General features: G+C 41.9%; 1 protein-coding gene across 1 annotated transcript in view; it reads left to right on the plus strand.

The window, feature by feature from the left end:
• Window positions 1-13,208, plus strand: part of TTN (titin) — a 231,130-nt gene that overhangs the window by 59,357 nt on the left and 158,565 nt on the right. The window contains exons 65-85 of the mRNA XM_026052057.1: window positions 9-287; window positions 491-772; window positions 1,382-1,660; window positions 1,770-2,051; window positions 2,576-2,854; window positions 2,980-3,267; window positions 3,469-3,747; window positions 3,844-4,122; window positions 4,223-4,501; window positions 4,621-4,908; window positions 5,040-5,327; window positions 6,249-6,530; window positions 7,280-7,558; window positions 7,672-7,953; window positions 8,100-8,378; window positions 8,497-8,784; window positions 8,983-9,261; window positions 9,377-9,655; window positions 9,733-10,011; window positions 10,160-10,447; window positions 10,613-10,900. Of these exons, the coding sequence (XP_025907842.1) occupies window positions 9-287; window positions 491-772; window positions 1,382-1,660; window positions 1,770-2,051; window positions 2,576-2,854; window positions 2,980-3,267; window positions 3,469-3,747; window positions 3,844-4,122; window positions 4,223-4,501; window positions 4,621-4,908; window positions 5,040-5,327; window positions 6,249-6,530; window positions 7,280-7,558; window positions 7,672-7,953; window positions 8,100-8,378; window positions 8,497-8,784; window positions 8,983-9,261; window positions 9,377-9,655; window positions 9,733-10,011; window positions 10,160-10,447; window positions 10,613-10,900 (5,925 nt within the window). The remainder of the gene's footprint in view (window positions 1-8; window positions 288-490; window positions 773-1,381; window positions 1,661-1,769; window positions 2,052-2,575; window positions 2,855-2,979; window positions 3,268-3,468; window positions 3,748-3,843; window positions 4,123-4,222; window positions 4,502-4,620; window positions 4,909-5,039; window positions 5,328-6,248; window positions 6,531-7,279; window positions 7,559-7,671; window positions 7,954-8,099; window positions 8,379-8,496; window positions 8,785-8,982; window positions 9,262-9,376; window positions 9,656-9,732; window positions 10,012-10,159; window positions 10,448-10,612; window positions 10,901-13,208) is intronic.

Here is a 13,208-nt window from a genome sequence, read left to right on the forward strand (position 1 = left end):
AAACCCAGAGCCACCAAGCTTCTTAGTAAAACCTGAAAGTCAGCAAGTCATCCCAGATTCCACAGTGGAGTTTAAGACCACGCTGAAAGGAACACCACCTTTTACAGTAAAGTGGTTCAAAGAAGAATTAGAGCTTGTGTCTGGACCAACTTGTTTCATTGGGATTGAAGGGTCAACTGGGTTCTTAACCCTCTATTCAGTGGATACTTCAAGGAGTGGACACTACACTTGCCACGTTTCAAATGATGTTGGCAGTGACTCTTGTACTACAACCTTGACAGTAACAGGTGTGCATTCTTTTTCACTGTGTTGCTATATTTTTTTCTTTCTTTTTTGCTGAGTATATCCATCTCAGTGATCTTGGAAACGCTACCAAGAGAATCCTCAGCTCTGTGTTTGCAACCCTCTTTGACTTGACTTGTTCTCTTCCTTTCTTGTTCCTTTTCAGTATTAATTCAGACCTTCTGATCCCAGTTTTTTGGTTTTCTAGAACCTCCCAAGTTTTCTAAGAAGCTAGAGGCTGCAAAAGTAGTCAAGCAGGGTGATTCAGCCCGTCTTGAGTGCAAAGTAAGTGGATCTCCAGAAATGAAAGTGGTGTGGTTCAGAAATGACCATGAAATTGTTGCCAGTGAAAAATTCCGGACCTCGTTCATTGACTCTGTGGCCGTGCTTGAAATGAATCATCTCAGCACTGAGGAGAGCGGTGATTATATCTGTGAAGCTCACAACCCTGCCGGCAAGGCCAGCTGCAGCACCAAAGTCACAGTGAAAGGTTAGCTTTTTATGACTGCATACTGTTAGCTTTTTCCTAGTGGTTTCCCTTGCTCAGTAATCCACAAGAACATGAGATTATTTCAGCAACCACCTTTTTCTTCATGTCCTGTTTGTTTCTTGAAATCCCCATACTACTTCTGCTAGGACCCAAACAAGAAAATTATTGTGCAGATGTGTCCTGAGCTAGCTGTTCCTCCACTCCATGATTGCCATGATCCAAGACAGATTGTAGTGGGATCTGCTCCAACTTGGAACTGAAATTTGAGGTGGGAGGGAAGGGGGAAAAAGCACCCAAATTCTGAACAGTGTCAGTTTTACAACCCTCATTTGAGATCACTACCTGCTGAATGGAACCTATATCCTCACTGCAAGGGTCATCCATTCTGTTTGCTTTGCTACAGCAATTCTAAGAGTTCTGCTACTGGTTGCTCACCTACCTGCAAGGTAGTTGGAGAACATTTTGTGGTGAGCTCAGAAAATGAAGAGAGTTTYTACTGTTGATTTTTCCCAGCAGTCTTGTGGAAAGCTGGTATTAGTCTTATAATCAATATTATAGCCAAATAACTCCAGATTTCTTTCTAAAACTGCTCTTTTCTTCCCTTGGTAGAACCTCCTGTCTTTAGCAAGAAGCCTTCTCCAGTAGACATGCTCAAAGGGACTGAGGTTAGCCTGGAATGTGAGATTTCAGGAACACCGCCATTTGACATTACCTGGTACAAAGATAGGAGACAAATCCGCAGTAGTAAGAAATATAAGGTTACAGCCAAAAACTACCATACAAGTGTTCACATTCTTAATGTCGAAGCTGCAGATGTTGGTGAATATCAGTGCAAAGCTCAAAACGACGTAGGAAGTGATACTTGCTTTTGTACTGTGAAGCTGAAAGGTAAGATATTGGCATGTATGCATTCTGCAATGCTCTTAGTGGCATTATATTGCTCTTCTTCTATGCAAAAACTCTGAAYGTTTATTTCAACTGCATGTTTCTTGTCCAGAACCACCAAAATTCCTGACAAAAATAAACAGCGTGACTGTTGTGGTTGGTGAACCGGTAGAGTTGCAAGCAAGAGTGGAGGGCTCCCAACCAATATCTGTGCAATGGCTTAAAGACAAAGAGGAAGTTATTAGAGAAAGTGAAAACACAAGAATCACATTTGTGGAGAACATTGCAACTTTACAGCTCACACGCACCGAGACGAGCAGTGCTGGAAAATACATATGTCAGATCAAAAATGATGCTGGAAGTCGCGAGTGCATGGCTACCTTAACTGTTCTAGGTTTGTAASAAGCACAAGTTTCTAAAAAATGTTTTTAAATTAGAAACTTGGTGATTTAGTGTCACCTGCCTGTGACCCTTACTTCAGAACAATCAACTTAGAGTATCCTTGTACAACCCAGTAAGCAGTAGTCAGGAGTTATTTCAAGCCATCCAGTGATTAGAGGGAAAGGAGCCCCAGGCCTCTACACTGTGTTGGGGTCTAGCTGACTACATCCATAAGTCCTATCTTCTACTATAGCCTCCTTAGAGAGGAACAGACAGATGCATGTCACTGCAAGGAGTTCCAAAACATTTTTAGGTCATTTAAAATAGTGTATGAATCTCCAGGCTAGGGTGGCATGAAAGGTGGGAAAAACAGGTGAAAACCTTGTGCAGCCTAACAAAATGAGATATCCTTAGCATCAAAATGTGTAAGTCCTTTTACATATAAGACATATATGTGTCTTAGAGTGCTATGATACCTATATCTACTACAAGTCACATCAGGTTTTCACCATATATCTTGCCTGTCTTTCCTTCTAGAGCCTGCAATCATTGTAGAGAAAGCAGAACCTATGAGAGTCACTATAGGAGATGCCTGTACTTTGGAGTGCAAAGTAGCAGGCACACCAGAGCTTTCCACAGGGTGGTTCAAGGATGGAAAAGAACTGACCAGCAGCCATAAATACAGAATTACTTTCCTCAACAAAGTATCTACGCTTAAAATTATGGATGCTGAAAAAGAAGATGGTGGATTGTACACTTTTGCAGTGCAGAATGATGTGGGGAAAAGCAGTTGCACAGCTTCAGTTGATGTTTTAGGTTGGTTGGGTAGTTTGTCTTCTATCTTTTACCAAAACTTTCTTTTGGCTGTTTTCTTTTTCCTTTTTCTCCAGTCTTCCCKCTTTTTCTCTCTAACTGTGAATATATCTTATTTTCTTATGCAGATCGAATCATTCCTCCTTCTTTCACAAGAAAACTAAAGGAAACTCCTTGTGTCCTGGGTTCCTCAGCAGTTCTGGAATGCAAAGTGTCTGGTTCACCCCCTATTTCTGTTGCCTGGTTCCAAAATGGACATAAGTTAGTCAGTGGAGATAAACATCAAATCTCTTTTTCAGATAACCTATGTATTTTAGAAGTGAATTCACTTAGCTCCTCAGATACTGGAACTTACACATGCAAAGCTACCAACGTAGCTGGTTCAGATGAATGCAGTGCTGTATTGACTGTACAAGGTCAGTATATGACAGTCAGCAAGCTCTCCGAGCAGTTCTTTTTTCTTTTGAAATTGYCTATAGTCTTTTTAAAGTATATTGTGGGGAAATTATGCAGTGGAAAGTAAAGATATAATTCTTTTTCTTCAATTGGTGTGTAGAAACACTAAGGTTATTCTATAGCAATCTGTCTTCACCTCTCCTTTTCTCTTGTGTGTTTAGAACCACCTTCTTTTGAGAAGACACCTGAACCTCTGGATGTCTTGCCAGGCACAAGCATCACTTTTACAGGTGTTATCAGAGGAACCCCTCCTTTTAAGGTGAACTGGTTTAGAGGGGCCAATGAACTTTTGCCAGGGGATAAATGCAACATCTACTTGGAGGACTCTGTTGTGGAATTGGAGTTATTTGATGTGTCTCCTCTCCAAAGTGGAGAGTACACTTGCCAAGTGACTAACGATGCTGGCAGGGCAAGCTGTACAACACACCTTATAGTGAAAGGTTTGTAGAGATTGTAGCTCTCTGTTTACTCTGTTGTTCCCTTCCCTCTATTTCTAATGTTGTGCTCAACACTTGTGACTTCTTACCATTCATTAGAGCCAGCTGTCTTTGTGAAGAAATTGAGTGATCAATATGTGGAGCCTGGCAAGCCCATCATCCTGGAAGGCACTTACACAGGCAGCCTGCCCATCTCTGTGACATGGAAGAAGAATGGCCACACCATCACTCAGTCTAATAAGTGTAGCATAACCACCACAGAGAAGTCCTGCATCCTGGAGATTCTTGAGAGCAGTAAAGAGGATGCAGGAGAATACACTTGCCAYGTTGAAAATGAGGCAGGAAGAGATGTCTGTGAGGCTGTGGTCTCTACCCTAGGTGTGTGCTTCCTTTGCTTCTTTTTTCTTTCTTATTCTTTCCAATGTGTGCTTCCCAAGATCTAATTAATGAGCCTCTCTAATTGCTTTTCTTTTTTTAGAACCTCCCTATTTTGTTACACATTTGGAACCTCTTGAGGTGTCAGTTGGTGACTACACAACGCTGCAATGTCACATTGCTGGAACACCAGAAATTACTGTATCTTGGTACAAAGGCGATACAAAACTCAGGTCTACTCCTGAGTATAAAGTATTCTTTAAAGACAACGTTGCTACGCTCATTTTCAACAAAATAGGTAGCAAYGACAGTGGAGAATATATCTGCAAAGCAGAAAACAGTGTAGGAACTGCATCTACGAAGGCTCTCTTAACAGTTCAAGGTGATGATTTTATATTAGTTTGCRCCAAAAATTTCTTTAGTGCTTTTTCTCTTGCAAAGTTTCCAAAGAAAAAACATTGTTTCCTGGGAGATATTTATATTTTACTTGATTTGTTCCAGAACGTAAACGACCACCTTCCTTCGCAAGAAAATTAAAGGACATGGAGCACCCTGTTGGCTTACCCCTTAAATTTATGTGTCGTCTTAATGGCTCAGAGCCCATTACTGTGACTTGGCATAAAGATGGCGTGCTGCTGAGCGATGACCACAATGTGCAAACATCCTTTGTTGATAATGTTGCAGTCTTGCAACTGGTGCGAACTGAGATGAATCATACTGGACAGTACTCCTGCACAGCTACTAATGCAGTGGGCACTGCCACCTCTACCGCTAGGCTAACAGTGTCAGGTGTGTTGGATGGCAAAGCTTTTGCCTRGATGACAGAATCCCTTTCCCTTTTCATGCATGTAGTGGCATTTGTGTGTTGGGTGAACTTTTGCATGAGATATGAGTATTACATTGTTTTCTTGTGTTTCTAGAACCGAAGCAAGCTCCTGTCTTTGATATCAAACCAGAATCTATTGATGTGCCGTTTGGAGAAAGTGCTGACTTTGAATGCCATGTCACTGGAGCCCAACCAATACACATCACCTGGTCAAAGGATGGTCGGGAGATCCGAACTGGAGGAAACTTCAATATTACGTTTGTAGCCAATACAGCTCACCTTCGAGTGCTCAGAGTGGGCAAAGGAGATTCTGGCCAGTATACTTGCCAAGCTAGTAATGAAATTGGGAAAGACTTTTGCTCAGCCAAGCTTAGCGTCAAAGGTATTGAGATTGTCATCTTCATTCTTATGTTTTCTTTGTCACGGATAAATTTAAGAGACTTTTGAGTCTCATCTTTCACCATTTCCAATTTGGAAATGCATAGAAAGTGGCTTTTCAGAAAGTAAACATTACACAATAAGGTGACTCTTCCTGCCACACTGTATGACAATGGAAACCTTGTGTGTCTGTAAAATCTCTAAGGGACCACATCTGAGTTCTCTTTGCAGAGCTGTTTTTTTGGTGATTTGCCTACTGTACTCTCCCTACTTCTTACTTTATCATTTGTACTTAATTACTTTTGTACTACAATTACAGCACTATTCATACATAGCGATTACTATGTGAGAAACTATATATCACTAATGGAAAGCATATATCAATATACAGTAAAATATCTTGCCTTTGTAGACCAGCATTGGTATCTCTTTCAGGTTTACTAAATATTTAACTTTGATATCTGAATTGCTGATTTAATCTAGAGTATGAATCAATTCTTCACACAGAAATATGCTTTAAAGATGTGCAAACAAGTGAAACTATTCTTACCATGTTTCTGCTGTATCTTGGAGAGGATCTTGGGGGCGAAGGGAGCTGTCAAAATTTTCATGACAGCCTAGGGACATTTTCAATGGTAATAGAAAAATTTCCCTTGTCTGAAGCAGTCTTCCTTCACATGTCTTTAACAACTTGAAGCAGCAGACTCCAGTGTTGGTAGTATCTGAATCTAGCTGTTTTCTTTGTCAATTTTCTTCTTCTCGTGCTTTGTCTTGAGAGGAAATGAAGCTTGGGATTAGATCCATGTGCAAACTCACTTTGTTACACTCCAAGATTCTTTTACGCCCCACGAYTCTTGCATAACTGTGTAGTTTTCTCTTGGCAAACAGGCAGACTGTTACTCTACACACTCATTTTGTTCTGCAGAACCTCCCAAGTTCGTCAAGAAGCCCGAAGCTTTGCGGTTTGTGAAGCAGGGGGACACAATTCAACTTGAATGTAAAATCAGTGGCACACCAGAAATCAGGACTGTGTGGTACAAGAACGATCAGGGACTCCAGGAGAGCGACAGGGTCCACATGTCCTTTGTAGACTCCACGGCAGTGCTAACCATCTTGGGTGCCAGCATCGAGGACGCCGGCGATTACATATGTGAAGCCCATAATTCTGCTGGCACCGCCAGCTGCAGCACTTCAGTCACAGTGAAAGGTTAGCAGGGGTACTCTGCACACACCATAATCCCTGTCCCTCACCTTTTGCATGGTCTTCTAGAGAGTCAGGTGCTGCTGTGCAAGTCAGTGGCTACTAGGCCATGTCCCCAGATGCTCTCGTGTTCAAACGTTGCCGTGGATAAGCACTAGAGGAAAGAAATGGCAGCGGGTGCTCAGCGCTATGCAGCCACTCTACTGGCTCCATGTTTTAGTCAAGTTTAAGCTCATTAAGGTAAAGCTGTCAATCACAAGAGAAGAATAGAAGAGCTTGAGCACCAGGGAGCTGGGCACAATTTGAAGCTCTCCCTCTGCCTCCTTTTTATGCAATCATCTGGCAGTAATGAAACTTGAGAAGGAGGAGGGGGCTGTGGTGCTGAGACTAATTGATGGCAGCTTGCATGTCTAAAAAGAGGTGGGGAAGGTTAGARTATGGACATGGAGAGGAGAGAGTAAGTAGCCCTTGGGTAGGGGTGAGTGCAGCAGTGGATCCGGAGGATGTCAAGTGTGTTAGGCTGGGCAACCACATGCTGACTCCTAACAGGTGCAGCAGTGTCACATTTCGTGACCTGCTGAGAGCTGTCAGGGGCTCAGCAGTTTTTGTGGAGGTGAGGCCACATATTTGGAGGCTAAATATGGTTTTACAAGAGTAAGTGTAGGCCCCCTTCCTGAATACGTTGCCTCCTGCTGCTATCCAGAAACCCTCTGGGGAAGCGAGCTCACGCATTCTGATGTGATTCTTTTTTATAGAACCACCTGTTTTTAGCAAGGTGCCAAGCCCTGTCGACACTCTTAAAGGCTCAGATGTTATCCTGCAGTGTGAGATAGCAGGGACTCCACCCTTCGAGGTAGCTTGGTTCAAGGACCGAAGACAGGTCAGGAGCAGCAAGAAATTCAAGGTGACAGCAAAGCACTCCGTTGCCAGCCTTCACATTCTTAATCTGGAATCTCAAGATACTGGTGAATATCAATGCAAAGCCATGAATGAGGTGGGAAGCGACACCTGCACCTGCCCAGTAAAGTTCAAAGGTTTGTATGCTAGGGGCTTAACAGCACTAGCACATTCTCTTGCTCTTGTCTGTCCCTTCTTCAGGCAGGCATGCATGATTAACTCTCCTCTGCCTCCTTGTTTTCACCATCAGAGCCTCCCCGCTTCACCAAGAAGCTGAGCGACACTGCCATCTTCGTCGGGGAGCCGACAGCGCTGCAGGCAGTGGTGGAAGGATCCCCACCTATTTCTGTTGTCTGGCTCAAGGACAAGGGTGAAGTTATTAGGGAGAGTGAAAATGTTCAAATGTGGTTTATGGACAATATTGCAACTCTTGAGATTTCCAGTGCAGCAGGAGCAGATGTTGGGAAGTATATCTGCCAGATCAAGAATGATGCTGGCATGCGGGAATGCTCTGCCTTTTTGCAAGTGCTAGGTGGGTATAGTCTGCGCCACAGGTGTTTTTTCTTGCATATTGTGCGATTTCCTCTCCCAACCTTTCTTTGCTGCTTTTATCTTGCGCTCACTATTTTGCGGGTGGATTTCCTGATGACACACTGTCCCCYACCCTTGCTATTTCAGAACCAGCAGTCATTTTAGAGAAGACCGAGCCGATTACAGTGATGGCTGGAAACCCTTTCACTTTGGAGTGCAAAGTAGGAGGAACACCTGAACTTATTACCAAGTGGTACAAAGATGGCAGGGAACTAAGGAGCGACCGTAAATACCAAATTACCTTTTTCAACAATGTATCTACACTGAAAGTCTTTTCTGCAGAGGGGGGAGACAGTGGCTTGTATACATTTGAAGTGCACAACGAGGTGGGAGACAGCAGCTGCACTTCTTCAGTTGATGTTTCAGGTCAGCTATGTATCTTGGTTATTCACACTTGTCTTTAAACACATTTTTTTTTCACTTTTCTTTCCACTGAAAAAAACCCATCACTTTTCTTACAAGTTTTCTGCCTTGTCCTACTTAGATCGCCTTGTCCCTCCTTCATTTTCAAGAAAGTTAAAGGAAACAAATGGGGTGATGGGATCGTCAGTCCTGCTGGAGTGCAAAGTGTCTGGCACATCTCCCATGTCCGTGACCTGGTATCAGGATGGGAATGAAATTGTTAGCGGGGAAAAATATGAACTATCATTCTTGGATAACATTTGTGCTTTGAAGATTAATGCCCTGGATGCCACAGATACAGGGCCATATACCTGTATGGCAGCCAATGTGGCTGGCTCTGATGAATGCAGTGCCTTCTTGACGGTACAAGGTCAGCTCCTTCAAAATGTTTTTTTCCTCTTCTCTTTCTGTCCTCTGGTTTTCCATATTTTCTTTTGCATTATTTTTTTCCTGCATTTTTTTCCCTCKGTCCCTCTTTTTACTCCAAACCTGCATTAGTTCCCAACACCTGCAGGAACTCCCCTAACGATATCTTTCTGTCTCTTCACTTCTTTGTGTGACACCTTAGAACCACCCTCTTTTGTGAGGACACCTGACCCCCTGGAAGTTTTGCCTGGCTCGAGCGTGACATTCACAAGCTTCATCAAGGGCACTACCCCACTCAAAGTGAGCTGGTTCCGAGGCATCAGGGAACTGGTGCCCGACAGTACCTGCTCCATCTCTCTGGACGAGTCTGTAGCGCAGCTGCAGCTGCACAACGTGGAGCCAGGTCACAGCGGGGACTATGCCTGCGTGGTCACTAATGATGCTGGCAGTGCCTCATGCACTACTCACCTCTTTGTGAAAGGTGTGTGTGTATCTATATAGGCCTGTGCACATGCACAGGCGTCTCTCTCCATGCACATTATGCTGCAGTCCTGTCACAAAAACCCATCTTACTATTGACCTATGCCTCCCCACAGAGCCTGCAGTGTTTGTGAAGAAATTAAGCGATTTCAGTGTGGAGCAGGGGAAGTCCATTGTGCTGGAAAGCAGCTACGTGGGCACCCCTCCCATCTCTGTAACCTGGAAAAGAAATGGCACACCTATTGCTCAGTCTCCGCGCTGCAGTGTCACTACTACCGACAAGTCTGGCATCCTTGAGATCTTTAACAGCATCAAGAGCGATGAAGGCGAATACACCTGTGAGGTTGCAAATGAGGCTGGTGGGGATGTTTGCCACAGCCTTGTATCCATTCTAGGTGTGTGTCACCCCTGAGCCCTCCAAGGCAGCCAAGTGATGCTCTGCTTCTGCTCACTGTGCTCTTTTCTTCCCTAGAACCGCCCTATTTTCTCACGCAACTGGACCGTGTTGAGGTGAACATCGGCAAGCCCTTGGTCTTAAAATGCCAGATTGGTGGTGCACCAGAAATCAAAGTGTCTTGGTACAAAGATGACACCAAACTCAGATCAACACAGGCTTACAAAATGCACTTCAAGAATAATGTGGCAACACTGGCTTTCTCCTCGGTGGAGGATAGTGACATTGGAGAATATGTCTGTAAAGCAGAAAATAGCGTTGGCTCCGCTACCTCCACAGCTTTGCTTGTTGTTAAAGGTGATGGATTAAGGCCACTCTTCTGTGGCATAGTTATAGGAACTCTTTGCTGTTTATTTAAAGGAGTTCTTATTAATGTTAATGCTAATTAATTCTACCTTGACAAGGTGACTTTCTACTTACTGTGGTGATTATTATTATTTTTCAGAACGCAAACTTCYCCCTACATTTGCCAGGAAACTTAAAGATATTCAGGAGACGGTCGGCTCCCCAGTGACATTTGATTGCCGCATAAATGGCTCAGAACCTATCCATGTCTCTTGGTATAAGGATGGTTCTCTCTTAAGCGACAGCGATAACGTGCAGTCAGCCTTCTTAAATAATGTCGCAACTCTTCAGATCTTGCAAACTAGCATGTCTCATTGCGGTCAGTACACTTGCTCGGCTCAAAATGATTTGGGGACTGCATCTTCCAGTGCCAAGCTCATTCTTACAGGTTTGTACTTCACYTTTAAGGAAACATATTTTGTATCTCTTTGCTCTTTTTCACCCCTTCCTTTGCCCTCCCATTGCATGACCATAAGGGATCTGCACATGATATGGTGAGGTGTATGGTGAGCAGGGATCAGCAGTGAGCTCTGCCATGCTCTCCTCTTTGCAGAACATCTACAACCTCCCTTCTTTGACATCAAGCCGGTATCCGTTGATGTGCCACTTGGGGAGAGCGCGACCTTTAAGTGCCATGTGACAGGCTCTGCTCCCATGAGGATCACCTGGACCAGAGACAACAGAGAGGTCCGACCAGGTGGCAACTACAAGATGACGTTGGTGGAAAACACAGCCAGTTTGACAGTCCTGAAAGTGGGTAAAGGGGATGCTGGACATTACATGTGCACTGCCAGTAACAGTGTTGGAAAGGACGCGTGCGCTGCTCAACTAGCTGTACAAGGTATCTCATTACTCTTCACAATGCTTCTCTTTGTCAGAGTGATACCCGGAAAACAAAGCCCCAGACAGTACAGGTGTGCTTGGGACTGTCTTTATAAGAGGCCACACAGTGACCTCTTCTTTCAGTTAAATAGTAATTTAATTTATAAATACCCTTTTGGTGTGACTGAATCATATGTCTTATCGAAAGAATCTTTTCCTCTAAATTTTAACTGTGGCTTTGTACTCTACTGTACCTCTATGAATAACTGTTTTACAGCAAAATTTCTTTTTTAAAAAATGTCTTCTAACTCTTATTCAAAAATGTGGGGAGGAAATTGTAACTGAGAGAAATGAGTTCACTTACGAGGTTTTAATCTACTCTTACTGGGTCTTTAGTTCCTGCAAATATTTTTACTCTTTCAGAACCTGAAAATATAGAAAATTGTTGTAAATATTGAAAACAGTGAAAATTAGAGGGCCTAAGGCCAGTCTTGGTAACAAATACCTGTTCCGCCAACACGTTATTTCTTTGCATYGCGTGTGGATCTTATGATTTTCACAGATCTAAATTTATTACTGATATAAATGACACTTGTTAATTAGTGTAATTTCCTTAATGTAGGTGGGAACCATGTATTTATTTATAGCTATTCCGGATATCTCATTCCTGTTTATTTTATAGAAGGATAAATATAAAATACACCTCTTAAATCATGAATGAAGTTGAATGCCCCCATTGTTTCAGGGCATGCATTTTCTTTGTGTGAATTTAAGGGGTAAAAAAGCATTTTAAGTATAAACACTCTTCCTTTTATTCTCCGCTACAACTAACATGAGAAGGTGCATCACCCCTAGAAAATTGTAATAAGTTCTAGTTGAGTGTATTTTATATATTTGTGGATTATATATACCTGTAGTGTATCTATCTCTATATATATGTGGATATATATACATATGTTATTATGTGTGTTTGTGTACRCTCCAGGTATCCATACATATTTGTATGGACTTTTCTTCATGGTTTTGGGAGGAATGTGGCAGAAAGTATAGCAGACTAAATTACATGTGAATTCAGTGACATGTAGGGATGCCATTTTTATCTAGTTTGACTTATAGCAATCATATTTAAACATTGTAGCAAGAAATCTAATCCCTTTTAAGGATTTCCATTTTGCTTCCACCAGAACTGCAACTCTTTTTTTCTTTTTTTTTTCTTAATGATAACATTACTAATTGATTTATTTGAATCAAGTCATCATAATCCTGATGTTATTTCATGATCCTGACTGTTATTTTCTTGGACTTTAATTCTTAATAGTCAAAGTCCAAAATACATTCTTGTATTATTTTTTTCAGAACTATTATTACGTTTTTTAATATTGAACTTATATTGGCTTTCATTCAAATCCTTTAGATTTTGCACAACTTCMCCAGAGCTTTAAATTAACATTCGTTGCTTCTCAATTGATTCCTGTAGAGTATAGAAGTGCAAATTCTTTGTTGATTTGCATGTGTCTAATCTGAGCAGATTATATTGCATGCAGAGTATATATAGTCTATTGTTTGTAGAATCCAGGCCTTTTGTTAACTTGTCCTTGGACATCTCCTCTTTTTGTTAGCTTTTCTGCTTTTAAATTTTATATTTTCAGTCTGTTTTAACACTTGCTTTTAGATTCTACAAACTGCTTTGCTTAACATTCTAAACACAGACCTTAATAAACTACATTCTTATTTTTGAAAAAAAAAAAACAAAAAACAACAACAACAAAAAAAAACAGAATTAGAGTGCAATTGCTCAGCAGTTGTCACTACAGACAGGTAACCAACTCTTTGCCCAAATGGTATCTGATAGGAAACACTGAGGTTCCAAGAGTCCTTGTGTTACCAAGACATCACCATTATTTTTAGAAACTCTAAGGAAGTTTTGTTACTAACAACATAGTATGCTTTGCAAAACATAGTGTGGTTTACAAATGCCCCACAGGTTGAGGTGATCCACAGTAAAATAGTTTTTCTTCCTACTCTTCACAGACAGAAGCATAAACAGATATTTCATTCTGTTTCACGGATAGATTTGTCAGTCCTRTCTCTTTGTTTTACTAGGTAGATCTTTGATCCCTAAGTACTCAAGGGTCTTGTGATTCTGAATCATAATTATGGTGCTTTTGATGTACAGTATCAAACCTCCACTCCTTCCTGTCCTTACAGAGCAATCTGCAACCATCTGTTTTAACTTTCAGTTAGAGGACTTGTAACATTAATTTCAGTAATACCAGCCATCTTGTAGTTCTTCCCAGCATGGCTGTTTTGAACCACTTTTGTTTGCT

Source organism: Nothoprocta perdicaria, unplaced genomic scaffold, assembly GCF_003342845.1.
Source record: "Nothoprocta perdicaria isolate Ctin4 unplaced genomic scaffold, notPer1 scaffold_83, whole genome shotgun sequence".
NCBI classification, from domain to species: Eukaryota; Metazoa; Chordata; class Aves; order Tinamiformes; family Tinamidae; genus Nothoprocta; species Nothoprocta perdicaria.